The sequence below is a fragment of the Penicillium griseofulvum genome (genome assembly GCF_001561935.1).
Source record: "Penicillium griseofulvum strain PG3 chromosome Unknown contig_95, whole genome shotgun sequence".
NCBI classification, from domain to species: domain Eukaryota; kingdom Fungi; phylum Ascomycota; class Eurotiomycetes; order Eurotiales; family Aspergillaceae; genus Penicillium; species Penicillium griseofulvum.
In genome coordinates this window covers 2,240,212-2,267,136 of record NW_024467454.1, presented here as the reverse complement: position 1 = coordinate 2,267,136, position 26,925 = coordinate 2,240,212, and the positions used below count along the sequence as shown (strand labels likewise).

Here is a 26,925-nt window from a genome sequence, read left to right as displayed (position 1 = left end):
GACCAAACATGGACCAGGCATATTATTATTCAAGAAAATAAAAAATTATTTTGGAAAAAAAAAAAAAAAAAAAAAAAAAAAGAAACCAGATCGGTTCGTCAAGTGGATCACGTGTGGGGCTTGAACCCTACCCTATTTGCGGTAAAACTATGGATTTGCTAGAAAAGTAAACAGCGAAGTCTATAGAAGATTCAAACGAGAATAGAGCCGTTCTTTTACTATGTACGCCTCAGAACCAAAGGGCCTATTATACACAGCTATGGTCTTTTCAATACCTAAAAATAGTTAGTTTATACTCTTTATAATGCCTGGTTGAACTGATAAATGCGCTGGAGTTGAAAGTCAGGATATATGTTAAGAATGCATTGGGAGACGGATCTGAAGCAAAACCCAAAGAGACCAGCGAAGAGCTATCTAGAAGCCCCTGTCACCGAGGGAGAGAAGCGGTATAATAAGTTCTAAGACCGAAAACATAGTCATGATCAACGGAGATGCGCCCAGCCACAATACCATCCCTGTAGCTTTTAGCAGTCTCTACAACGATATCAATCCATTGTTGACAACAGGGGCTGGAATTCACAACTGGAAACGACATTTTCCAATGGCTTCTTCACCTGGTTGGTATATTCCGAGCTGACCATGACCTCTTCATCCTGGAGGCATTCAATTACCATACGCATCAAATCTGCACCGCAGAGGTGGCGGTCCCCATCGGAAAGCTTGACCGTGATCCACCGCAGCCCTGGGCCTGATTCATAAGGTTCGAGAATGGGTCGACCGTTTTCCCTGAATACAGTCGGTGCATAAGGCATGGTATGGGCTGGGTATATGACGGCTACGGTGAAGTGAATGTCTCGACTAGACGGATTTGCTGGTTTATATTCGTGCGACAAGTGCGTTGCTGTACAAACAACGGAGATGAGGACTTTGAGTGTTTATATACCCCGATGAAAATTATTATTCCTAGGTCCTTCTTTAACTTGATTGTTTCATTGTGGTTTCTTTCTTCTAGTTTCTTATAACAAAAGTATCGAATCAACAATGATAACAGTATGTCCTTATTTAAGTACCAGGTAGTAAACCAAACCCCATTACTCTCGATGTAAACAGTAAAGATATTGCCCTTGCGTCTTTTCGTAATCAATGCATATTCCCGAGGTCCCTTTCAGTACCTGTGCGTCTAGATCCGGTAGCCTTATTCATTCCCATATGCGTGGATTCGAGACCAATGCAAGGCTGAATCTGGAATCTGAGTGTAAAATTGAAAATATAGGAAATGATATGTTGCATATCCCGGGAAAGGGGCATACCTCGGCAGATCTCATTTTCGCCTCATCCCACAATATGCCTAAATGATCAGGTGAGACAACAATTCCTATGCAACCATATGCATTTAACCGATACCGTGGCGTCCACGTTAGTCTATTAGTAGAATTTATATTTGCTATGTAGCATCCGTATTTCACCCAATCAGTTCAATTTATTTTTTTGGATTTCTTCCCTCTCATCCGGGGCCCCGCTAAATTCCTAACCAATTCTCCCATATGGCCAGTTGCCCAGACTTGCAATTTAAATACCCCGGCCTCCCTCCCACAAGCGGATTACCCGCAAACGCCACAATCCTTTCAGTCAGCCGATTCCCCAACCACAACGTCGATAGCTAACCTTTTATGGATTTAACTAAGCTTCCAACGCATTAGGCTCGGCCCCTGGCCAAGTTCGGATAAATTGCTGTAACCGTAGGAAAAAGGAAAAACCCCGGCGGGACAGGGTTGCACCCCTGCTTGCCCATCCGATCGCTTACTGTTATTTTGGACAGCTCTCGGATGGCAGAATTAATCCACGTATCACGCGTATATAGTTTTAAAAAAAAGACGCGTAGGGATATAAGACCCCCAGCCTGTCCCTTATTCCCCCCCCCCCTCGGGGCTTTGACTTTCACTCCATTTTGACATAATTTTCGAAAATGTCGGTCGATACCAAACATGACCATGTTGAGAAGGCCGGCGTTGAGCAATCCGAGGTCTTGGTCAATACGGATCTCATGAAAGATGCCTTCGATGGAGAGAACCGTGAACATGAGATGAGTACATGGTTGGCTATTAAAACTCACCCTTGGGCTTGTTTATGGGCATTTACTATGTGTTTCACTATTGTAAGATGTTTTTTTCCTCCCCGCATTTCGGGTCCCCAGAATTTCTAAGGTTGAGAAGATCATTAGCTGACTAAAAAAAAAACAAAAAGGTCATGGAATCTTTCGATATGTTCCTGAATGGTAACTTTGTCGCACTTCCCGCTTTTCAAAAGCAATATGGTATCCAAATCGAGGGACATGAAGGTCATGTTATTCCAACCAAATGGCAGAGTTCCCTCTTCCAGGCTGGTCAATGTGGTGCTTTCGTTGGTGTATTCTTGGCTGGTCCTGTCACCAATAGATATGGTTACCGTTTAGTAAGTCTTCTGAATATCTCTCATTTCTATATCCTTGAAACTAACTTGCTTAGACTACTATCTTCGCCTTGATCCTTATGAACGCCACAATTTTTGTTTCTTTCTTTGTAAGTGTATCCCTATTTGTTGAGCTTATTCTCTAACTCCACTTAGGCCAACTCACTTGCCCTCCTTGTGGTCGGCCAAGCCTTGGAAGGTGTCCCTTGGGGATTCTTCATTGCAAACTCCCCCGCCTATGCTAGTGAGATTGTTCCTCTCTCCCTGAGAGGTGCCTGTACGGCTACTCTGCAAATGAGTTGGTCTATCGGTTCAATCATTGTCGCTGGCGCAACCTACGGCTTCAATAAGCGTCCTGATGAGTGGTCTTGGCGTATCCCTCTTGCTTTGCAGTGGATCTTCCCTGTGAGTCCTCCTCCCATTTGACATCTTTTATTTACAGGCACTGACTCCTTTTAGACTCCCCTCTTGATTCTTCTCTTCTTCGCCCCCGAATCTCCATGGTGGCTGATTCGCCGCGGACGCAAAGATGAGGCCCTTCGTTCCATCAAACGTCTTGGTAGTGAATCCGACGAACAAGCTCAACAATCACTTGCCATGATTGAGCGAACCGTTGAGATCGAAGCTCAGATGGGCGGTTCTCCTACTCTCCTCGACCTTCTTAAGGGAACCGACCTACGACGAACAATCATCACCTGCTTGATCTACGCGTCTCAGAACTTCGCTGGTAACTTGATTGCCAACCAGGCAACTTACTTCTTCGAGCGTGAGTAGCTTCTTCTCTTTCTCTCTGACTAAATTTCATACCGTAATGGATAACTGACACCCCACAAAGAGGCCGGCATGGGATCCGACCGTTCATTCCAGCTCAATCTGATCAACTCGTGTCTTCAGTTGGTTGCCAACATCATCTCTCTACCTCTGGCCTCCTCCTTCGGTCGCCGAACCATCTATCTCTGGGGCACAGTCACCAACGTAATTTTGCTCATGCTTCTTGGTGTCTGCGCTTCTATCACCCAGAACCATGCGACCAACTACGCCCAGGCCTGTCTGGGAATCGTCATTTCATTCGTCTTTGCCGGTTCTCTCGGACCCATCTCATACACCATCATTGCCGAGACCTCCTCTGTCCGTCTTCGCGCTTTGAGTACCGGTGTCGGTCGTGCCGCTTACTATGTTGCCGAGATCCCCATGATCTACCTTGCCTCGCAGATGCTCAACCCTACTGGATGGAACCTTGCTGGAAAGTGTGGTTACGTTTGGGGAGGTACCGCTTGTGTCTGCTTCGTATCCGCTTACTTTTTCCTTCCTGAGCTCAAGGGCCGCTCTTACCGTGAAAGTGATATCTTGTTTAACCGCAAGATTCCTGCTCGGAAGTTCAAGACAACGGTTATTGATGTTAGGGATAACGAGTAAGGCATGGCGATATGAAGGAATGAGATATGCTTTGTGGGCTTCTGTGACATGATAACCCAGAAATGATTCTTTGGGACTATTCCAGTCAAATACATGTTGCAAGCATTTTTTTTACAGAGTTCAGGTACTTTCGCTGGTATACATAATCCGTTATTACGGAAGATACTAGCAAGTTTACCCTACCAGGAAGACTTCATCTAAAATATATACGCACTTAATGTTGAACAAAGGAAATAGTTTTGATAGTAAATTTAGCTTTACTGCATTGTATTCCCTCCACATCTAACGTTAAAACTGAGCTGCTTAGTGCAATGAGCCCTTAGTATGCTTAGTGACGCCTTCTAGTTGCATATATTGAGCACTTCGTCCACGTCTATACCTAAAGACGCTCTTTGCTACTTTTTATTTGTCATTTGTCACCGTACAACTCCTTTTTTGAGGTGTATCCTCTCTTAGTAGACTAATTTAATAATAATATCCCTTCGGTAGTTACCTTAGGAAATGATACCGGGAAGAGAGTATTGGAGCATCATATAATGGTAATGGTTAACAGGTGTCTAAATAGCTCCATTACAATTAATTCCAGTCATTGACTAGGAAGACTATGAGACGTCAGTCTTTTGAGATGGACGTTACTCCGCCCTCTTAGCTCAGATCGGCAGATCAGATCGCTTGACGATCAGAGCCAGCAGGTCTAAGCACTAAGACGGAAAGGGAAAGCCACTGGAAGAGACAAAATCAAGTATTAGGGCCTATACCTATAGGAACATTAAATTGGTTATAGTAGGTTCCATTGCTCTTTTCCTTCTGTGTAAACAAGTTATTATATACGGTCACATTGACTAGTTTACCCCGTACTCCGTACAGACAATCTAGAGGGGTACAGCGCAGGGTTACACGTAGATGGGGCTAGCGTGCTGCTCTTTAATTGAGGTAGCTGATGCTAAACTTGAAATCCGAGGAATACGAGGTTTGAGGTCTGAGCACTAAAAGGAAAATAAATGACAATGAGTTGGTAGAATAGCAGAAGCAAAAATGAGCCACTCCCCGGTAGTTCAAACACCAACGCTATAAAATCACATAAAAAAAACATAAAGCATAGATCATGGATCCATAACATAATTGCGCGAAACAACCACCCACGAGCAGGAAATATCAAGTTTTTTGATCTTCCACCATTCCACAGATTGCATTACTATGCAGGTAAGTAGAAGATCTGGTCATATTAAGGTAACACAGTCTGATCAGGCTGAACTTTTCGTCTCGGAGTTGGTGACACTGTTTAGAGTCTTCTCAGATTGAGCGGTGGAAGTGGAGGTTGAGCTCTCCTTCGAGGGCTCGCCTGACAGCTTCGCCTCGGCGGCGGCCAACTTGGCAGTTGTTTCGTCCAAGGTCATCTTAAGGGCCTTGATGTAGTCAATGGCCATCTCCACAGCGGTTGCCTTGCTGATGGTTTGGTTAGCCTTTTCTTTCTCTTTTTCCTTCTCGTTGACCTTGCCACCGGATTCCTTCGCCTCCTTGGCGTTTCGCATTTCGATGAACTCTTGCGGAATGAGAAGCTCAATCTCCTTGAGCGCATTGTTGATTCGATTCCGGCGTCCCTGCTCTGCAAGTTTGTGATTCGTCCGCTTGGAGCTCAGATTCTCTGCCAGGGTCTCTGGATAGCTCACACCTGATGGCAGAGTGCCATCGAGAATGTGTTGGTAGTTGGACTTTGATGCAAGGTAAAGTGCATCTTGTGACATGCCTAGAATATAGTAAGTATAATATCCATGGGGTTCAATTTGGGTTAACACTCACTCTCGCTGCCTTTCATGAGTGGCTGGATGCTGGGACTAATCTTGGGCCGCAACTGTGGACTGGCTTGAGTGGAACTCATACTAGGTCGTTTCCGATTAGACGCAGTTCTAGAATCCGATTTCCGAGGCACCGGCCCACTGGGTGATGGCATTGCAGCTGTGCGTGGACTAGGGGCAATAGAGGCACTGCGGGGCTTATCGTACGAGGCAGACGAAGGATCTAAGAAAGGTGTCCCATTCGTGGAGATCGACGGAGTCCGTATAGCGGTATCGATACGGTTGGGTTTCGGACGCAGCTGCGAAGGAGCAGCCGCCTCTGGAAGAGAGATATCCTCCATTATGTCATCTGGGAATTCAGGCTCTGCGAGCTGCGCTTGACCGCGGAACTGGCCGGAGGGATCTTGCATATGCTGATTCCGCTGGATGCGCATCAAAAGCGCAGGGGTTGCAGCAGTTCCGGGAGAAGAAGCTTGACCATGGGGAGTAATTGCAGGAGACATCCGAGGAGGAGGGAGAGCGGGAGGGGGCATCAACGGTTCTGACAACGGCTCGGGGGATACCGAGTCCTGGCCAGATCCCTCATTGCTGCTGAGCCGAAGTGAGTGGATGTCCTGGTTTTGCGGCTTTGTAGTGTTCAACTCCTGGCTAAGGCTACTATAGAACTCCTCGGAATTGGTGGCCAACGTGCTGCGTTTGCGCTGCGCCCGAATGATGGGTGATTGTTTGACCTTCCGTGTGTTATTGAGTCGCGCAGTGGTCGTTGATTGTCGGTGACGAGTGTTGGGCTTGCGAATGATGCTAGGAGAAGGTGGAGCCGAGGTTCCTGGAAGAGGGTTCACCTCCGCAGTAGTGGGAACGAATCCCATATCCGATACCTGTCTTGCATGGTACTGGTAACTGCTAGATTCGGCATTTTGGGCCTCCAGGGCGGGAGAAGTAAGAGGTGTAAAGTATTCGCCAGGGATTGTGTATTCAGGGAGTCGGAATTGGTTCTCCAGGGGCGTCATAGCCGGTGAGATAAGAGGAGTGTAGAGGGCCTTATTCCGTTAGCCAAGGATTCATGTAGGGTTTGTGTCTGTACTAACCTGTTCCTCGTTAATTCGTGAATATCCGTCATACATATCCGGTGTTTCGTCCGCGCGCTGCGGGTATCGGGCGCTATTGCCATGCATCTCGATACTGTTAGGGGTGGGAGGTATCATGTTGTGGTTCTGCATGTAATGTTGGTGCGTAGGCGGTTGCGACATGGGCGATGGCTGGGCGCAAAAGCCTGGAGTCATACTGGGAGTCGAATAAGGCATTGGGTTGGTATTATGTTGTGACTGCGTGTTATCACTGAAATCCATGAGGCCCTCCATCTGGCCCGAATACTGCACGGGATGTCGTAGGTGAGCCATATCCGAGTCCGGGCCGGTGGTGGTTGGTAAAGAATGGGAATGCTGCATATTCCCTGGTCCGTGCTCGATTTCTGGAAAAGGCATGTTAAACTCGAACAAGTTAGAGAACTCTTCTTCAGGCGCATTGAGAGAATTCTCATTGAGCTGTTCTTGCCACATGGCTGGTTCCATTTTGTTAAAGAGAAAGCAGTGAGAACTTCACATTAGAGAAGGTCGGAGAAAAGGAGAATCCGGGAAAATGAAGTGGAGTTTCAAGGCAAAGGCGGTACTCCGTGGTCGGCATAGACTTTTTTTTTTTTGGTCTTATATAACCTTTGGAAGTCTTATTTCTGCGCTAGATGCGCGTGTGCTTTTGACTTATAGCGAAGGTGGGAAAAAAAAAAGTACGAATTTACGGACTTAGTACTATGGTGTACTACGGCGTACTCCGTCCTCTCTGAATTCATCTCTATAAACCCACAGTGGAGAATCCGGAGAAACTTGAAAACTTCCGGTTTATATATATATATATATATGTATATATTATATATTAGTGATATTATATTTATAAAGAATACTCCATAAACTCGATATTATAATTATCAATAAGTTGAGATATTTTGAGACTATGAATGCAGGGATACCTCAGGCAGAAATCAAGAGGGGTAAGGTTATCACCTCGTGATGCTTACTTGAGCAATGACATGATCTCCAGGGCTCGTAGAACCCGTGGACTTTTTGTTGTCTTAACTTTGTTAACTGCTATATCTCCTATAAGATATGTCTTCATAATGAGACCTATTCCGGACCTCCCATTCTCTCGCAAATTCTCCGATACTCCATCTCCATCCCCCGATCCCCGCATTGATGCTCCGGCGACCTTCTTCTTATCGCGAAGTCCATATGTTACGGATCAAGATTCCAGTTTATCGTTAGATAGCTCTGAGGATGTCAAAGAGAATATGTATGGAGTACAGAGTCTAGCTTCTCTGTCCCAATCAGTCACATCCTTGCCCCGCGATCATTCAGATGGCCTGAAGCAGGCAACCGATTTAGAATCGCACCTCGCACAGCGGTCAACATCGAAGCCGCTAAACTCAGGCACCGGGGAACCCCCTCAACATACATCTCCCATCCATGCAGTGTCTCGGCCTTTAACTCCGCTTACATTGGGCATCTCCGATGACCCATCCTCGCTGCCCAGCAGCCCTAAATCTATATCCAACCAGTCCATGCGACCACTCGATGATATCTCTATCACGGATGAAATTAATAGTCAGGCTGTCGGATCTGGAGATGAGGATGAACTCCACGAGTCTCCATTTTGGCCCCCCGGTGGGGCCTCCCAGCTTATCATGCCAAGTATCAAAATGCCCAGTCGGCGCCCGTTTACCGAACGAGGAAAAGCCATGGGTCGATTCAAAGTTCTTCTAGCTGGTTCACCGGGTAGGTTTCAATCATTTCAGAATTTTTTTTTATTTTTTTTTCTGGACTCAAGCTGATTATCTCAAATTAGGTTCTGGCAAGACCTCGTTGATCAAGTCTATTGTTCAGACATGCGATGATATCGTACATGTGGACACCATCCCACAAACCACATTGGGACGCCGCAGACCTTCCGGGTCCCGATCTCGGGAGACATTGACTGCCACTACGGAAATTTATGCTAGTACCAAACCTTATCCTTCATGGTGGTCTGATCTGGAAGATTCCCGCGTGCTCCAGCGTAGGAGAAGTATCGGGGAAATTGTGTTAGAGCGAAATATCTGTTTTGTGGACACACCCGCAACAAATTTAAGCCGAACAGGTCAAAGCGACGCTATCGCGCAGTATATGAGACAACAATTTTTCCGTGCTACCAATGCGCTTAATGGGTCCAGTGTTGATTTCCAAAACCTCCTAGCGGGGAATGGTGGATCCCAAGTGGATGCCATCTTATATTTGATTTCTAATGGTGGGCTTCCTCTATTCTGTCTCCCAAGGCAATCCTCCAAAATTTTAACGGATCGCTAACTTTCTACGTATAGACACCCTCTCAACAGATGTGGAATCCATCAGCAAGCTCTGCGAGTTAAGCAATGTAATCCCAATAATATCCAAAGCAGACACCCTCACCCCAACTCAAATCACCCACTTGAAACTCCATTTCCACGAACAAGCTCGCGAGGCCGGAATCAAACCATTCCTATTTGGCGACCCGCCGAACGGTCCAGATGGACTCGAATCTCAGGCCCCATATGCCGTCTCCTCCGAGAAAACAGTCGACACTGAAACAATGGATGCAAGCACTCTGATGAGTCCAGACTATGTGCAGCCACTTGTGCCCTCAGAACTAGACGCTTTAGTCAACAAAATGTTCGATCGCGACAACCTAGCTTGGATGCGCCACTCTGCTGCAAAGAAACTTCTCCAGCAACGCACGGGCTCATATTCGCTCCCGCCCTCAATGCCGCTACCCAGTACGCAGTCGGGTGCTACCGCAAGTGGGTCCGCAAATACATCCAGCAGCTGGCGTTCCGTCTCGGGAACCTCCATTTCGGCCGGTTCCCCGCCTGGCTATGCCATGGCCCGCATTGCGGACTACACCCGACATGAGGAGCGCATGGCGCAGGTCCGCCTTGCGCAGTGGGCGACAGACCTGCAGCGCAGCCTACAGAACGAACGCGATCGATATACCTCACTGGCTCGCGGCGAGCGCGCTGTATGGCTCACCGAACGACTAGGTGAGTGTGTCGTTGACGGCTCGTTAGTACCTCTTTCGCAGGCGCCTGGATTTTGTGGTTTGCATGGCCGCGAGAAGAGCTCTGGTGGGTTTCAGGTCATGCACTCGCGTGCCGGCTCCGGGACGTATCGCTTTGCAACTTTCAGTCCAAATGACCCGCTCGGTGTGGTTGGCTGGATTGATGACCTTGGGCACCGGAGCTGGGTGATTGTTCAGATTGTTGGGAGTGTGGGTATTGTTGGTGGGCTAGCGCTCTGGCTTGCGCGTACTTGGGGTTTGCCAACACGCAGCCTTGCAGATTTGCGTGTTGATTACTGGTGTGGTACTATGGAACGGTAGGACGATGGATTGATTCTGGTATGATAATGAGGGTATGAATATGTGTGGGCTTTCTGGAGTCATGGGCTTTAGTTTGTTGTCCGCAGGAGTCATACGGATTTGTCCGCTTTTTCTTTTTTTTGATTCTTCGATCGTTTCTCTCATCTTCCATCGGCGTCTTATGGTGTTTTCGGCTCTGGAACTATTTCTTTTTGCTGTTCTAAACCACATAGCATAGTCGGATAGCGATAACTTTATATGAAAATGATAAACTTGATTTTTACTACAAGCGATTTATCTTGCTTTTATCCTCTTAACTCCAACAGCTAAGCATTGAAAATAGATAGATTCTATTGTCAATTAGTATATCTACCTTTTTCCAAAAAAAAAAAAAAAAAACTTGAAACCCTACACTAGATGAGTCTTACCTTCCACAAACTCACAAATTCGTGTATGGCATCAACTAAGGGTTTCCTTCATAAGTTCATATTTCCATCGATATTCCATTCAATTGGTAAGATGGCCGAGTTGGTCTAAGGCGCACGGTTCAGGTTAACCTGATCCCGATGGTATACAACTGTCTCCGTGTCTCGAAAGGGGCGTGGGTTCAAATCCCACTCTTATCATATCTTTTTGTTTCTTTATTGTTCGGACCTATTCTTTTTATTATCTTGTTAGTTGAAGTTGAGGGACTATGGTTGTCTTTTTGTTGGTTTACCTTGATATAGATGTCGCCAAAATAGGATATAGCCCTAATAAACCTCTTATATCAACCAAATCAACAATTGACCTGCCGAATTCCAGGACTTAGGCTGGCAGCTTTATGCAGGCATAGTCATGGATGGTTCATATATATAGAACAATGTAGCTTTCCTGCAATTGGATAGGATGAATTCTCTGTGCGTGGGCAAGAAAACAATATTTAATATCAGCCTTGGTGAACCGGCGAGTAACATTATTCGTATATAAGGGTGCAAAAATGTTGTGCAGATACTGGGACAAAGAATATAATTAACCCAAGGTCAAAATTCAGGTATCTTTGCTATGAAAGGTGGGAGCGAAGGGAAACCAATGAAAGGGTATGGATACATGAAGCATGCAAGTGATGATCTTGCCATCATACCTCGCCCTAAGATAATGACCACGAGCCATGGAAACCCATAGGCCTACCGAAGAGAATGAAAATAAAGGATAAGGTACAATTGTATTACAGTCAACTACACCCTTAAAAGAACAAAGGAGATATCGGCAATGAATCTAGGCACAAGTGGTCACATCAAATCCAAAATGAGGGGAACAGACTCTTCCCTCTCTACGGTGTAATGTATACAGGGATTTTAAACGGTCAGACCGAGGTCCTCGGCGAAGGGGAGCTGGTGGATATCACCAACGCTGACGAGAGTGGCCTTGCCAGTCAGGAAGGTGTTGGCGACCTAGGGGTAACTGTTAGCATCACGACATCAACCATGGAGGAAGAGAAATAATAAAACATACCTGCTTAACCTGCTGCTCGGTGACCTGCTCGAGAGCCTGAGCAATCTCGTTGATCTGGTAGGGCTTGTTGCCGTGGATGAGGCCGGAGCCGGTAGCCTCAAGACCGGTCTCGAGGGTCTGAACGGACTCCAGAGCGCGGAACTTGGCGAGGGCAATAGCCTTCTTGATGTCCTCGGAGGCGACCTCACCGGCAGCAGCCTTCTTGAGGGCGTCGACGACGTTCTTGCTGGCGGCACCGACCTGGTCGGCCTGGCCGGACAGGGTGACGGTGAAAAGACCAGCATCGGAGTAGGCGTTGTTCTGGGTGGAAACGCGGAGCTGGTTGAAGCCCTTGGTGGCCTGCGAGAGAAGGGAGAAGCCGGGGGTCCACTTGATAGTGGACTCGCCGCCGAGAAGAGCAGCGAGAACGGAAGCCTCGGCCTTGTAGCCGGCGGTGCCGAAAGCGCTGGATCCGGGGAAGGCGATCACAACGGCGTTGCCGATCTTAGAGGCAATGCGCTGCTCACCGCCGTAGTACTTGGAGGCGACGGAGGGCAGAACGTTGTATTTGCTGGAGGCATTGCCGGTGGGGGTGTCCTTGAAGAACTGGCCAACCCACTTGGAGAGCTCAGCAGAGTTGGGACCGCTGGCGACAAGAGCAATGTTGGACTTGGAGTAGGCGTTCTGGGCGAACTCGGCCAGGGCATCGCCGGAGACGTACTTCTCGTAAGGAGAAGACTGGGAGGGGGTGATGGAGGCGCCCAGACCGCGGTGGAAAGCCACGCCGTGGGCGGCATCGACAGCAACGGTCTCCGGGTTAGAGTGGACGGCCTGCTGCTTGTACTTGAGGAGCTTGCTGACAACCTCGTTCAATTCGTGGTCTGATATCATTGAGGGGCTCGAGTCAGCAAAGTATGCTCATATGATTGCGCTCCACCAATCACCATTCATCGAAAGGGGCCGACTCACCTGCGAACTTGGTCTGGCTAGCAACCTCAGCCAGCAACTCTGTGAAGTAGGGGAGGTCCTTGGAGAGGAACTTGGTCCGGAGGACAACGTTTTCGCGCGAGTGTGTCGACGAGATTTCACCGCCGAGCAGCTCAGTCTCCCGGGTGATCCGCAGTGCAGACCGCTTGAGGGTAGTCTGTTTAGGAATTAAATGATTAGTACCCGCAAATATAGCTGAGATGAATCAATTGATGTCATGAAACCAACCTTGAAAGCGAATTGTTCGAGAGCATCGGAGAAACCAGGGAAGGGCTGGTAACGGGAACCAGCCTTCGCAACCAGGGCCAGAGTGCCAGTAGGGCCCTCAACTTGACGGTTGGCAACCTTCACGCCGGAGGCTTCGGAGACATCGTACTGGAAGGCAGGGTTGGCAGCCGAGGCCATGGACCGACGGCCGGCGGCGGCGAACGCACGCGGCGCATTTCGGCTGAGGGAAGACCGCGACAGCATTGTCGCCTGTGCCGAGAAAATATGAGAAAAGAAGAAGAGATAAAAACCCGAATTGGGTTTGTAAAGAGGCGCAAATGAGGCGGGGAAGGAGGTGGGATGCGGAGAGAGCAAGAGGGAAGAGGCAGTTTGGGAGGTCACGAAAAGCTTCAAGATCCCGACTCGTCACTCCAGCCAATCAGCGGTCAAGTAATCAAAAGCGCGGACGGAACCGGAGTTACTTTTGTTCGAGTATATAGAAGTAGTTTCCTATTGTCTTTGTATATAATTGCTATAGTCTTATTCTGTATTTCTTGAACAATTAATATAATTTATGTGAATTGTTGAATATCTCGATTGTTCCTCCCATTGTCTCTACCTGACCACGTTTCATCCGAATGAGCCATTTGAATCACCTGATTGGTCATGTCACGTGAATATACCGATAAGCAAAAAAAGAACAAAAGAACATTGAAGACCTGCATCTCATCGCGCAGTGGACTTTTGGACTTGCAGATCTCTGCTGTCTTGGAAATCTTCATGAACATTCGGTGACCCTAAAGTGCCCCTCTCGAGGTTTGGTGGCTGGTGAATCTTTTCTATCGCTTTAGCCCACCATGATGTCCCAGGTATGCGACTATCCCGCTAACCTCGAGAGAGCTTGACTGACATGAGTTTAGTGCTCTGCTGAGCTCTGTATGCTCTTAATTGAAGACAACTTTGGAGAGCTCTTTGCTGTAAGTCATCTTGTGCAGATTATCGGGCTATCCTCATTCCGTGCGACAGCGGGGAAGGAACCAGACTAACTAGTCAACTTCTTCGCAGCGCATCTTTACCGTCCTTCAACGTTACGAAAGACTGACTCTCCCTCGGTTAAAATTCTATGCTCGTCTATCAGATCGCCAGCTGCGCCATGGCCTCTCCGCCATGATCCAGCACCACTTGATCTATCACTTCACTTCGCTCGACGACGGCAACACCTACTACGAAGCTAACCCGCAAGCCGCATACTCCCTAGTACGATCTGGAAAGATCCTGCAGCTCGTTGAAAGCCGACTGGGAGAATATGCGGCCCAGGTGTTAGAAACGATCATGAGCCTCGGTCACTCCTCGATCGCCCACCTTGAGACGCTTCCGGAGCTTCAATCCAAGAAGCAGCGCATTCCGAATGGGGTCAACCACGAGGAAACTAAGGCCGAGCAAGACGAGGAAATAGAAGATGGTTCCGTTGCTCTCAACGGCGATCATGCCGAGAGCGAGAAACCCGCGCGTCTTCACCCCACCTTGAAGAGTCTTGCTTCGCACGGATACATCCATCGCCTTCGAGAAGCACACTTCCAGAGTCCGAATGACAATTGGCTAGATGCTTCCCGGATCATCTCATCAAGGCCAGATGTCAAACTAATGAAGGGTAAACAGCAAGCGATGGAAATTGAGGAGAAGGCGAAGGAAATGGTCAAGGAAAGAACCGAAGGGGATCTGACCCGAGGCCTAATATACAATGGCCTCCCTCAAGGCGCTAAAAGAAAACGTGATCATGACCACGGCAACAAGGGGTCCAGCGAGCGGGCGCCGAATGGCACCAACGGTGTCAACGGGGACCATGTAGAGAACGAGGGAGAAGAAGAGAATGATTGGTCCGAAGATGAAGATGGAATTGATTCAATCCCAATGGATGTAAGCTCGTTTCGTCTTTCCCGACCGCGGCTTCGAATGAAATGCTGACACCTACCACAGTCTAACCTCATCATTCGAGTGAACTACGAGAAACTTGACGTGGCCCTTCGAAACGCGCGGTTCCTTGAGCTTGCTGAGCAAGACGCACCTCCTGCCTCGATTGAGATTTACGACTGTCTGCTTCGGCGAATTGAATACCAAACAGCCCGGTGCCGAGACTCTTATGAGATCCCTCGCGAAGGAGAAGAAGGCGAGCAATACTCTGCTCCGATCCAACTGAGCTCAATTGTCGAAGACGTTGATCCAAATCTGGATCTTGCGGGATGTATTGGCCCGATGGAGCCCTCGACGGTGTTAAACCGACGCGGGAAGCGCCCATTGGATGATGATACAAACGGTGTGAATGGTGACGATCATGAAGACGAATCGAGGGGGCAGAACCGCGCCTACGAAATCGACCAGCACCTTAGTATTCTATCACAGCCTCCCTTGAATCTTACCACAAAACACGTCATCTCTGGCCTTCCTACATGGCGAGTCGCATTCCGAGGCCTGGCCCGCAAGCTACGCCATTTAGAACTGGAGCGCATGATTGAATCGCGGTACGGAGATGTGGCACTACGGGTGGTCCGTGTCCTACATGCCAAGGGCAAGCTTGACGAGAAACGACTCCAGGAAATCAGTCTCCTGCCCTTTAAAGACCTGCGCCAGACGCTTGCCAGCATGCAAACGGGAGGATTTGTTGACTTGCAGGAAGTGCCACGTGACGCGCAGCGCCAGCCTTCCAAGACTATCTACCTGTGGTACTACGATCCGGATCGTGTGTGCAGTAGCATCCTTGAGGATACATACAAAGCCATGTCACGGTGCCTACAGCGCATCAAGTTTGAACGTGGCCGCGAAAGAGATTTCCTTGACAAGACAGAACGAACTGACGTGAAGGGCCACGAGGAAGAATTCCTCTCAGAGGCCGAACTAGAACATCTTCGCAATTGGAAGGCTAAGGAAGCCTTGCTACTGGCAGAGGTATCTCGATTAGATGATATGGTTGCTGTTTTCCGTGATTATTGATTTGTTACGTTTCATATCATGAAGACTGGGAAGTAATTGGGAGGTTGCATAAATATGTATAGGCGCATGAGCGACGAATTGATACAAATGACATCTATATGCTCGTTCTGCGAGTCTACTCTTTTAGACATATGTTGGACATAGCAATGTTTGCTGTAGATTCCTTTGCTTTGGTCTCTCGGGCTATAGATACACAGCCGGCTTCCAAGCCCATGGAGTTTGGAACCTCGGGAGGACGAACCAGCAGACGCTCAGCCTTAGCGTTCCACACAGACACAACAGGAATACTAATGAGTACATACAACATACCTCATGTGTGAAAAACAGTGTGCCTTTGTCTACCTGTCACACTGGTTAAGCACACTACGTACAGGAACATACACAAAACGACAAATTGCTTCTCACTAATATGATATACTATGTAGACAGGGATCAAGTATTATACTTACAAAAGTCAAAGCCTTTTTCCACCTTTTGTTAAAATGTGTGTGCTACATACAATCAAGTTTCACAATGATCGGCAGCCTGGCGTCATATGGCTTGCACGTGCATTTATAGCCAATATAGACTAGCGCTGAATACTTTGTAGGCAGCAAGAAGAAAGAGTGTATAAATAGTTGTTTAGGCAGTAATTTAAGGAGTGTTTAATGGTATATTCAAATTAATAACCAATCAAAGGTAGGCAAATTGAGAAGTTGTTCAAGATAGAAACCTACGTCAGCCCTATTGATGTCCAACCCGCCAAGTCTGCAACTATTAATGACGCTGGCGCGACGCCGGTGGCTGTCCCCTGCGCCCTTGGCCCTTTTTATACTTCGCCATACCTGGGGTTTCTATAAAATGTCTTTTCTAACGCAAACCCCGCAAATAATTTTACATCCTTGCCCTTAATATTCACATCCACATACATTACATATCAACATCAAACATCGATATCGATATCGACATCCATATCAAAGATGACCCTCCCATGGATATACCCTGTCCGAATCGGGCAAGCACTCTTCGGCGTGATTGTAATCGGCTTAACAGGATATGGTCCGTCATTCCACAAATTCTCTAAATTCTATGCTTGAAAACTGACCAGTCTCTAGTGGTTTCAACATACTACGGCGGATGGTCATACTCGGATACCGTCAACTTCCTCGTCTTCCTCGGTTGCTGGACTGCTTTTGTAGCAGTGCCCTACCTCACGATTTCACCAATATGGTTCCCTCGTCTTGCGCACCGCTATGTGATTCCTGCTATTGAAGTAATTACCATGATCTTCTGGTTTGCCGGATTTATCGCTCTGGGAGCGATGTTACCTCCGCCGAGAGGGTGTCATGGAAGTGTATGCAGCTCACTCCAGGCAGCAACGGTATTTGGAGCTCTTGAATGGTGAGATTCCACACCTTTGGTTTTCTGGCAGTATACATCGACCGAAAAGCTAACTGTGATATAGGTTACTTTTTGCGGTCACCAGCTATTTTGGTGTTGTCGATCTTATGAATCATCGCCGTGGTGGAGAAGCAAAACCACATTCGAATGTGCACATGGGAGTCTAATGTGTTTTTCCGTAAATACCCGACGATGAATCTTTCATGTTATGATTTGAATGTTGGCGATACCCTGTTTTTTTTAAGATCTCTTTAATCGTAATGTCATTCTTATTATTAGCTCCAAGGTTATCTCCGCAAACGGCAAGCCGACTCCGCCAAGGCCGCTCGCCAAGTATGTGGCTACACTAATTTTTTTTTTTAGTTTTCAGTAATGTATAAATCATTGGAAAAAGGCATCTACAACATTATCTAGTAAAGGGAATTAGACAGTTTATGGGGGAAAATGTAGTGTATAACATACAATGTGGAAATATGGTCCTTATCTATACCCATGCAATAACATCGTTCAAACTGTGAGACATACGGGTGTACTTACCTTAACAATAAAAGCATAATTGAAAACAGAGATAAGAAATAACAAAATATACAAAATATACAAAATATACAAAGATAATACTGCAAATATACTGCAAATACACTGCAAATATATATGTACACTTTTTTTTTTATAAGGGGCAAATAGACTCGCCACCAAAGAAAAACTCTTCCCGGCAAACCCACTCCGGATGGTATTGGGGAAAAGATTTTTGAATCTTAGAAAATAAAGATAGAATAAATAGAAATAGAATATATTCTCCGTATTTCCCCTCAAATTCCCCCTTCTTTTTACATAACATCTTCTTAGGTGTTTAGACGTGGTGTGTCCCCACATTCGGAAAAAAGTCCTGTCTTCGGACTCCAGTGGGCTTTAAGGTGGATACTCGTTGCACTCAGAACCTTTTCCTTCTCCTCTTCCCTTCTTGAAGCCTCTGCCTTGTTATTCCCAGCAGACATGGCATCGGACAAGTCAACCAGTCCGTCCAAGGGAAAGACGAGCGTTGAAATGCCTGTGCAAGTACAAGCACAGAGCCCGGCCTATGATATCGACTATGAGAAACATGGCGCCCAGCGCGAGGCAAACCCGCTGCCGGATCTCAAGCGGAAGCTGAAGAGCAGACATCTACAGATGATTGCAATTGGTTAGTCGGATATATCAAATCTAAAGGATCTTCAGACTAACCCTCTTCGAAAAGGCGGCACGATAGGAACCGGATTGTTCATTGGTAGCGGCACCGCCATTGCTCATGGAGGCCCCGTGGGTGCTCTCATCGCTTATGTCTTCGTCGGAACGATCGTTTACTCGGTCATGACCGCTCTCGGAGAGATTGCAACATATATTCCGATTCCCGGCGCCTTCACCTCATACGCTGCTCGCCTGATTGACCCTAGTCTGGGCTTTGCTATGGGTTGGATCTATTGGTTCTCATGGGCATCGACATTCGCACTGGAGTTGACTGCAACTGGTTTGATCATCCAGTTCTGGGACAGCAGTATTCCGATCTCTATCTTCATCGCCGTCTTCTGGGTCGTCATTATCGTTTTCAATATGATGCCCGTGGCCTTTTATGGTGAAATCGAGTTTTGGTTTGCAAGTATCAAGGTCATTACCGTGATTGGCTTCATGATCTTCTCAGTTTGCATGAATGCTGGTGTTGGTAAGGAAGGGTATATCGGTTTCCGGTACTGGGTGGACCCCGGTCCGTTCGTCCCCTATTTGATCGAAGGAAACGATTCGTTGGCCAAGTTTGTTGGATTCTGGTCGACTCTTATTCAAGCCGGATTTTCCTACCAGGGAACTGAACTGGTTGGTATTGCCGCCGGTGAGACGGAGAACCCTCGCAAGACTGTCCCATCTGCAATCCGCAAGACCTTTTTCCGTATCGTCTTCTTCTTCATCCTGACGATCTTTTTCCTCGGAATTGTCGTACCTTCTAGCGACCCTGGTCTACTGGCTAGCCAGGGAGATGGTGCTTCTGCTCAGAACGCTAATGCTTCGCCGTTCGTCATTGCCGCCAACCGTGCCGGTGTCATGGCCCTCCCGGGTATCATCAACGCCGTTCTTCTGACCGTGGTACTTTCGGCAGCCAATTCCAATGTCTACAGCGGGAGCCGTATCCTGGTCGGTCTGGCCCAGGAAGGTTTTGCCCCTCATTGGTTCAAGATTACCAGCAAGCGTGGTGTGCCTTACTACAGTGTGCTCTTCACGGCGGCCTTTGGTCTGCTCGGTTTCTTGAACGTCTCTGATGCAGGCAGCACTGTGTTCACTTGGTTGCTCCAGATCTCCGGTGTGGCTGGTTTCATCACCTGGAGTTCGCTGAATGCCTGCCACCTCGCCTTCCAGCGGGCGCTCCGGGCTCGCAACATCTCTCGGGATATCTTGCCCTACAAGGCCCTCTGGCAACCCTGGTTTTCGTGGTATGGCCTTTTTTTCAATATTCTGATTATCCTCACCCAGGGATTCACTGCCTTCATCCCACACTTCCAAGTCAAGGAGTTCTTTATCAATTACCTGAGTTTAATTTTGTTTGTGGTGTTGTATGCGGGACACAAAATCATCTACCGCCCCGCCTTTGTCAAGCCTATTGAGGCCGACCTGGATACTGGCCGTACCACTGCCGACAACGAGACATGGGAAACTATTGAACCAACTACATGGTATGGCAAGACATGGAAGTGGATTTGCGGGTAATTAGAGATTGCCGATCTCACTGTATATATTTTATTTTCTTGCATATTTTATAGGCGTAATTATTGTTTTTTACAACGCATATATATTCTAACAATATAAACAAATCTCAATACATATCAATATTCTATATCAATATTTCAAATTGTTAACTCGGTTTCCATGTGAAAACTAGTGCATGTGAGTTGTCCACGGGTGCAAATGACGTGTAAGCAGACACCGGTAGTGCAGGTACCTAAGATAATATGGGAGGTCCCACTTTATGACAAGTACCCCAAAAAGAGCCGAGGTTCCCTGTCGGCTCATGTCTTTTGTGTCCGAAAAGCGTCGGTCGCTCCGGGTTTCATGCACCTCCAGTTTTCTCCCCCACACTTTTTTTTTTACCCCCTTTTTAATACGGATTACTCGGGTCTTTCTTACTTTCGCTCTTTTCTTTAAATTCTGGTTCGTCCGCCGATTGTTTGTTCCGATTCCTTTGCTGACCGTACCACAGACATGTTCTTCTCACAACCTCCCCATTTGGCTAAGGCCGAGGAGCTTAAGAAAGCACCTCCAAAGGGAGTAGCTTACTCTGTGGCCATTCCTGGCACTGAACAACCCGGCCGCAGTCGGGTATACAGAGCATGGAATGCGCAGAAGGAACTTTTGACGACACTGGATCCCAAGGTACCGAAGCCCATGCGCGTATGCCATATAATACATAATACTGACCGATTTTAGGTCACCACGGCCCATGATATGTTTGAATCGACCGCCAATCGCCAGCCCAAGAACCACTGCCTTGGTTGGCGCCCGTATAACTCCACGACCAAGTCCTTCGATCCATACCAGTGGCTTAGTTATGAGACTGTGCAGAAGAGACGCGCCGCACTCGGTGCTGGTCTGGTAGAGCTGCACCACAAGCACGACTGCCATCGCCCCGGCCAGTATGGTATTGGTCTCTGGGCTCAGAACCGACCGGAGTGGCAGATCACTGGTAAGTTGGGTAGAAGTGAATAATTCAACAGATGAGAGGCTAATATCGAAAATCTGTACAGATCTGGCTTGCATTTCCCAATCTCTTTACTCCGTCTCGATCTACGACGTCCTTGCCCCGGACGCTACCGAATATATTATCAACCACGCTGAGCTGCACTGTGTTGTCACCTCTCTACCCCATATCCCGACTCTGATCAAGCTCAAGGCTTCTCTTCCGAACTTGAAGATCATTGTCAGTTTGGATCCATTGGATGCAGGTGAGCAGGACAGTCTCACCAAGCGTGCCCTTCTTGAGTCCATGGCCGCCGATCAGGGCTTGGCGATCTACACTATAGATCAGGTTGAGGAGCTGGGTTTGGCCTCGAAGCGCGGATACAATGCTCCTTCTGCCTCGGACATTGTCACTATCAACTACACCTCCGGCACGACCGGTCCCCCCAAGGGTGTTGTTCTGACGCACGGCAACGCCGTGGCTGCCACGTCCTGCGGTCTGATCACTATTGCCCAAGCCCGAGGTGATACGATAGCTTCTTATCTGCCGCTGGCCCATATCTATGCTCGTCTGGCAGAGCACACTGCTTTCTGGGGTGGTGCAAAGATTGGTTATTTCCACGGAAACATCGTGGAGTTGGTCGACGATTTGAAATTGCTGAAGCCCACTGGGTTCATGTCCGTTCCTCGTCTTTACAGTCGATTTGGTAGCGCAATCCGTTCCGCGACAGTTGAGCAGCCTGGCTTCAAGGGCACTCTTTCGCGACATATCATTGCGACCAAAACTGCGAACATGAAGAATCCTGATCCCTCCAAGGCGACGGTCAGACACGCTTTGTACGATCGTATCTGGGCTAAGAAGGTATCTGCCGCTCTTGGTCTGGAGCGAGCCCGGTACATGGTGTCTGGCTCCGCGCCCTTGGATCCGACCCTACACAACTTCCTACGTGTCGCCACCGGCACCGATATCCTTCAGGGTTACGGTCTGACCGAGTCGTACGCCTCGGCCACTGCCCAGTCGATTCACGATCTGTCTGCCGGCAATTGTGGTAGTCTCGCGCCCTGCGTCGAAGCATGCCTGGCCTCCCTGCCAGACATGGAATACTCCGTGGACGACAAGCCGTTCCCTCGCGGTGAGCTCCTGCTGCGCGGCAACAACATGTTCCGCGAGTACTACAAGAACGAGGAAGAGACCCGCAATGCTGTCACTGAGGATGGCTGGTTCCGCACTGGCGATGTCTGCACAATCGACGAAAAGGGCCGCTTTATCATCATTGACCGCCGCAAGAACGTGCTCAAGCTCGCCCAGGGCGAGTACATCTCCCCCGAGCGTCTGGAGGGTGTCGTCCTTGCCGAGCTCGGCTACATCGCCCAGGCTTATATCCACGGTGATAGCATGCAGACCTTCCTGGTTGGCATCTTCGGTGTCGCGCCTGACCTCTTCGCTCCGTATGCCAGCAAGGTTCTGGGCAAGACCATTGAGCCGACTGCGGCAGCGGTCAAGGAATATCTGGGCGATGACAAACTCCGCCGTGCTGTGCTCGCTGACCTTGAGCGCGTCGCCAAGAAGCACAAGTTCGCTGGCTATGAAAGAGTCCGCAACGTCTCTCTCAAGGTGGAACCATTCACCGTTGAGAACAACCTGCTGACCCCGACGTAAGTTCTTATTTCCACGTCCGTAGTCCAGGCATTGCTAACATTATTTTCTCCCTTTCACAGTCTCAAGCTCAAGCGTCCTCCTGTTGTCAAGGTGTACCGTTCCCTTTTGGATCAGCTCTATGAGCAGGCTACTGAGGAGATGTCTGCTCCCAGGGCTAAGCTGTAGTGGCTGCAACACATATTCTTATTCATCCTTGTTTCTCATCCCATTATTACCCTAGCCTTTGGCAATTTCTCGGGCTTGGTTCAGAAACTGTACATAGAACCAGTCCGTACACTGTAGTATATTAAACATTCTGATTGATTTATAGTGCCCTTACTGCCTTGGATCGTTTGTGGCTTAGGGGAGATGTGCTCTCTGGTGTAGGTCCATTCAGTTGTCTTGGTCGCTTGTTCTATTTTACTTCACGTATTTCTCGCAGGACTAGATTATGAATATGTACATACTGACCTACTATTTATCTATTTCCTTTCCCCATACACTGCTTTGTTCACTTTCTTCTTCTGCCTTCTAGGATATGGTTTTATACATGGTTTTCTTGGATTCTCCGTCCAATTTCCACCTACAGTGCGTGCTTACTCTACAATACACTACTAGGTATCGTCTCCAATAAAAAAAAATTGCCACAAAGCAGCCACAGTCTCCATCCAGTCCCATTATTATCAAGGAAGAGCAATAAAAAAGCAAAAATATATGATAAGAGTGGGATTTGAACCCACGCCCCTTTCGAGACACGGAGACAGTTGTATACCATCGGGATCAGGTTAACCTGAACCGTGCGCCTTAGACCAACTCGGCCATCTTACCAATTGAATGAAAGATTGATGGGAATTTGCATTTATAAAGGGAAGTTCCCGATTAGGGCTTTCAGCGCACTAGATACTACCATACATTCTACTACTTCACTTGTCAATTCTGAATTTCTTGGGTAATATAAGTCACAGTAATTGAATACTATTTTATTATTAAGTGTTACATATATTGTTCGTGTGCAGTTAATAGTCCGTGGGTTCTATTCAATATATATTTGCTGTAGGATTGACTGACCAACATATATAATCGAACAAAGGCCCGGAGCATTATTTGATCAACACTGCATAACTATCTTAGTAAATGACAATTGACTCAACTAAAAGCATAATCAGTGACCCATACCACGGTTTACCCAATCAAGACCCTATAAATCTCCTTATAGCCAGCCTCACGACACCGTATCGGCATCTACAATACTACACTAGTGGAATGAAGAGACCTAGAAATAAAGATATCATTTTAACTTGGCTGGGCATTAAGCTCAAACGGTCCATGTGCGTCCGCGCTAGTTCCCAAATAGCGCCCATAGCGTAGCTAACCCCGCCCTAGACCTACCCCCCTGTGGGCCCTGTCTGTCCCTACCAAGTACATATACAAGACAGTGGTCAATAGATCCATTACGTGTGCGCTAGAAATACCCCAACGAGTGCCGCGATAAGATGTAGATTCCACACACCGTCCCTAGCGAGTAGATGGTTTTGCCGAACAAACCGCGTGCCTTGGTCTCGCACCTAGGTTCTCATGTCAGTGTCCTAGGCGGGTATAGATAGGCCGATTCCAGAAATTAAACGTTCGAGAATGAGTCTATAAATATGTTGGCAGGCACATGTTGAGTTGCGGGAATAGTGTATTTGGATTCCGATCCGGATTCACCCGGAACTAGACGAGCTGGAGAGCTTTCTCATGTGTGATATAAGAAGCCTCGGCTGTGAGCCAAGACATGGGATCGATGAAAGGCAACCAAGGCAAATGTGACATAGTTTGTATAGTGCAGGCGTAATGCCCAGGAACCCGAGGAAATGATATTGCAAGAATATCCCCACAATTTGGCACGAGGAAAATGTACTAGGCGATAAGAAGAAAACCGACATTCTTTATACAGGCCAAGTCGTATATAGTTAGGTTCGAGTTGGGTTATCTCTATGTTGTACTATGCCACAAGAACAAAAAGGTATGTAGTATAAACCAAACGCACAATGAACATAGATGAACACAAAGGGACACAGGTCTATACAAAGTACCCACTAGACCTTGGCCTATAGGCTTTGAATATTCTACTTGGTTCAAATACACTTGCTATATCTAAAAAGCACAAAATATACTATACCGTGAGTTGCATATCTTACAAACTACAGACATGTATCCAACGCTCCTAAAGTATTTGGCAAGTGGGGATAGTGTGAATTATAAGAAGAATACTTCCAAGGTATTAACTGTAAACTAACTACATGATATTTTTTGTTCATCTATATATTGTTTTCTTGATTTCAACTAAAAAATATTTCCTTTTTTCTTTATAAGTTCACATTCCCATCGGTCCTTCATCCAACTGGTAAGATGGCCGAGTTGGTCTAAGGCGCACGGTTCAGGTTAACCTGATCCCGATGGTATACAACTGTCTCCGTGTCTCGAAAGGGGCGTGGGTTCAAATCCCACTCTTATCATGTCTTTTTGCTTTTTGTATAAGCAAATTACAGCCAGGAATTATCTTTATGCTTGTTGTTGTACAAGGCATATTTTTCTTTTTCTTTTTCTTTTTGTTCTTTGCTCAGCTGTAACCACGAACCAGCTAAGTACAGATAGATGTATCTTATTCGGTAGAGTTTTCTAATCAAACAGCGTATGATACCGTAACGGAGAGATTAAGCTAGAAGGAGAATAAATGTGAACGTGTTAATGACTAGTAAGAGTGTAATAGACGTTGAAAACATAGTAAGTTTTTATAGCAACACTAGATGGAAAAGAGGTTTGATAGATGCAGGATCTGCAAAACGCACAACCTAAATTTCAACTACTTCCCCCCAACCCCACAAAAAGAGCCAAAGCTAATAAAAGCCTTATACATATCGGAGTGGAACGTGCAAAAACAAAAAGTTATGATAAGAGTGGGATTCGAACCCACGCCTCTTGCGAGACCAGGAAACTATTGCTAGTTGTGGAGTTAAGGTATACCTTAACCTGGCGCCTTAGACCAACTCGGCCATCTTACCAATACGATGAAAGATTAATGGGAATATGGCTACATGAAAGGAAACTAACGATAACAATAATGGACCTCAAGTAACAGTGTATAAATGGACACACAAGTTGCAGACCGAAGGATATTCCTTGGAGACAAGCGAAAAAATTGATTGTAGAGAAAGGGAAAATCTCAGAAACTGATGACACTGGGGATTGACATGATATCGGACAGCTTATCCAAGCTTTGGAAAGGAACTATGCCGGTGTTGAAAAGCTCATGGTCTTAGTCCCTGAATTTGCTTATGATCTATAGCAAGCGAAAACTATGCTGCTGCCCCTGTTACGCCCAGTTCTGTCGCGTGAGCGCAAGATGATGTCTTATAATTCGCCCAGAGAAAACCACCATGTCTCTATATTAGTACTGGTTTTGTTGTAATGAAATAGGTTCACCCTTTAATGGAGTCGAAATCGGGGTGATCTTCAGATTGCCTAGGTTTAAACGTCCATGAGATTTATAGTATACATAATTTTGAACTAAATTTAGTTAATTTGACAGCTTACAATTTTCATGGCCATACCTATCTTCAATCTACTCTTTACATAACCGTTTCAATGTTGTGCTAAATTAGGGCTTATCGAAGGTAGGTCATATCCACCGCTAACACGCTGTTAGTCCATTCGGAGTTCCAGCTGGAATTTCCAAAATAGGAAATTCAAGGATTAGTGCCGAGGTCCGATAGCCAGGCCCTATTGGTATTTTTCCTCTTCCAAGCTTGACTCAAAGCCTTTGATTGTTTCCTATCAATATTATTCGCATAAAAGTAGGTCTCCTATTCCTCACGAATTTGATAAAAATGGCAACACCTCGTCGCAATGGACAGCTGTCATCGTGCGAACCTTGCCGGAAGGCTAAACTACGATGCGACCACCAAACTCCCATCTGTGGTCGATGTCTCCGTCACAGCCAGGCTGAACGCTGCTTCTACCATCCTGCTCCACTAACTCAACCCCGTGCACGCGCCTCCAGGATGATATCGCGGAGACCCAAGAGGCAACAACGCCCGGACAATCAGTTAGTCTTTCGTTTGGATCAGAGAATCTCCAGCGCAGCCAAGCTAGGTCCACTGCCAGGGTTACCACTGGCTACAGAAGAGGGAAATACTTTATTCGACCAACATATCGCGCGATGGACTGCGAAGGAGAAGCGGACTCTGGCACCGGGACTTCTGGGACTGGTCTCCCCCAAAGATATTTTCAGTCAGTATGAAGATACTTTGTGTTTTGAAGAGTCAGGAAGCCTATCGGCAGATGCAGTACCGACCACTGCCTATTCACCGAGCGACTCCAATCAGGTGTTGCTAGGGGCTCAGATTCTGTCACATCTTCAGAAGATCCGCTGGTTTCACGAGATCATTGAATTGAAGAACAAGACATCCCCAGGATGGTTCCTAGGTCCCCCCC

At 47.2% G+C, this 26,925-nt stretch overlaps 7 protein-coding genes across 7 annotated transcripts; 5 read left to right on the top strand and 2 right to left on the bottom strand.

Moving 5' to 3' along the window:
- Window positions 1–1,966: 1,966 nt before the first annotated feature.
- Window positions 1,967–3,864, top strand: PGRI_062970 (putative MFS maltose transporter; the record flags this gene model as incomplete). The annotated part of the gene is made up of 6 exons (XM_040794011.1): window positions 1,967–2,155; window positions 2,245–2,451; window positions 2,505–2,558; window positions 2,605–2,853; window positions 2,908–3,214; window positions 3,284–3,864. The coding sequence occupies 6 exons, from the start codon at window positions 1,967–1,969 to the stop codon at window positions 3,862–3,864; spliced, it is 1,587 nt and encodes a 528-aa protein (XP_040648866.1).
- A 1,244-nt stretch (window positions 3,865–5,108) lies between these two features.
- On the bottom strand, window positions 5,109–7,231 carry PGRI_062960 (phosphate-sensing transcription factor PHO4; the record flags this gene model as incomplete). Its single annotated transcript, XM_040794010.1, has 3 exons — window positions 5,109–5,611; window positions 5,665–6,700; window positions 6,749–7,231. 3 exons carry the CDS (start codon window positions 7,229–7,231, stop codon window positions 5,109–5,111), a joined length of 2,022 nt encoding a protein of 673 aa, XP_040648865.1.
- A 599-nt stretch (window positions 7,232–7,830) lies between these two features.
- On the top strand, window positions 7,831–10,100 carry PGRI_062950 (uncharacterized protein; the record flags this gene model as incomplete). The annotated part of the gene is made up of 3 exons (XM_040794009.1): window positions 7,831–8,485; window positions 8,556–8,993; window positions 9,067–10,100. The coding sequence occupies 3 exons, from the start codon at window positions 7,831–7,833 to the stop codon at window positions 10,098–10,100; spliced, it is 2,127 nt and encodes a 708-aa protein (XP_040648864.1).
- Window positions 10,101–11,416: 1,316 nt separating this feature from the next.
- Window positions 11,417–13,010, bottom strand: PGRI_062940 (ubiquinol--cytochrome-c reductase subunit 2; the record flags this gene model as incomplete). The annotated part of the gene is made up of 4 exons (XM_040794008.1): window positions 11,417–11,512; window positions 11,574–12,433; window positions 12,522–12,696; window positions 12,768–13,010. The coding sequence occupies 4 exons, from the start codon at window positions 13,008–13,010 to the stop codon at window positions 11,417–11,419; spliced, it is 1,374 nt and encodes a 457-aa protein (XP_040648863.1).
- A 593-nt stretch (window positions 13,011–13,603) lies between these two features.
- PGRI_062930 (uncharacterized protein) lies at window positions 13,604–15,734 on the top strand (the record flags this gene model as incomplete). The annotated part of the gene is made up of 4 exons (XM_040794007.1): window positions 13,604–13,615; window positions 13,667–13,723; window positions 13,812–14,663; window positions 14,724–15,734. 4 exons carry the CDS (start codon window positions 13,604–13,606, stop codon window positions 15,732–15,734), a joined length of 1,932 nt encoding a protein of 643 aa, XP_040648862.1.
- A 959-nt stretch (window positions 15,735–16,693) lies between these two features.
- Window positions 16,694–17,281, top strand: PGRI_062920 (MARVEL domain-containing protein; the record flags this gene model as incomplete). The annotated part of the gene is made up of 3 exons (XM_040794006.1): window positions 16,694–16,772; window positions 16,829–17,114; window positions 17,179–17,281. The coding sequence occupies 3 exons, from the start codon at window positions 16,694–16,696 to the stop codon at window positions 17,279–17,281; spliced, it is 468 nt and encodes a 155-aa protein (XP_040648861.1).
- Window positions 17,282–18,107: 826 nt separating this feature from the next.
- Window positions 18,108–22,635, top strand: PGRI_062910 (putative AMP-binding enzyme; the record flags this gene model as incomplete). The annotated part of the gene is made up of 7 exons (XM_040794005.1): window positions 18,108–18,294; window positions 18,349–19,840; window positions 20,017–20,021; window positions 20,335–20,507; window positions 20,562–20,817; window positions 20,879–22,466; window positions 22,530–22,635. The coding sequence occupies 7 exons, from the start codon at window positions 18,108–18,110 to the stop codon at window positions 22,633–22,635; spliced, it is 3,807 nt and encodes a 1,268-aa protein (XP_040648860.1).
- Between the last annotated feature and the right edge of the window lie 4,290 nt (window positions 22,636–26,925).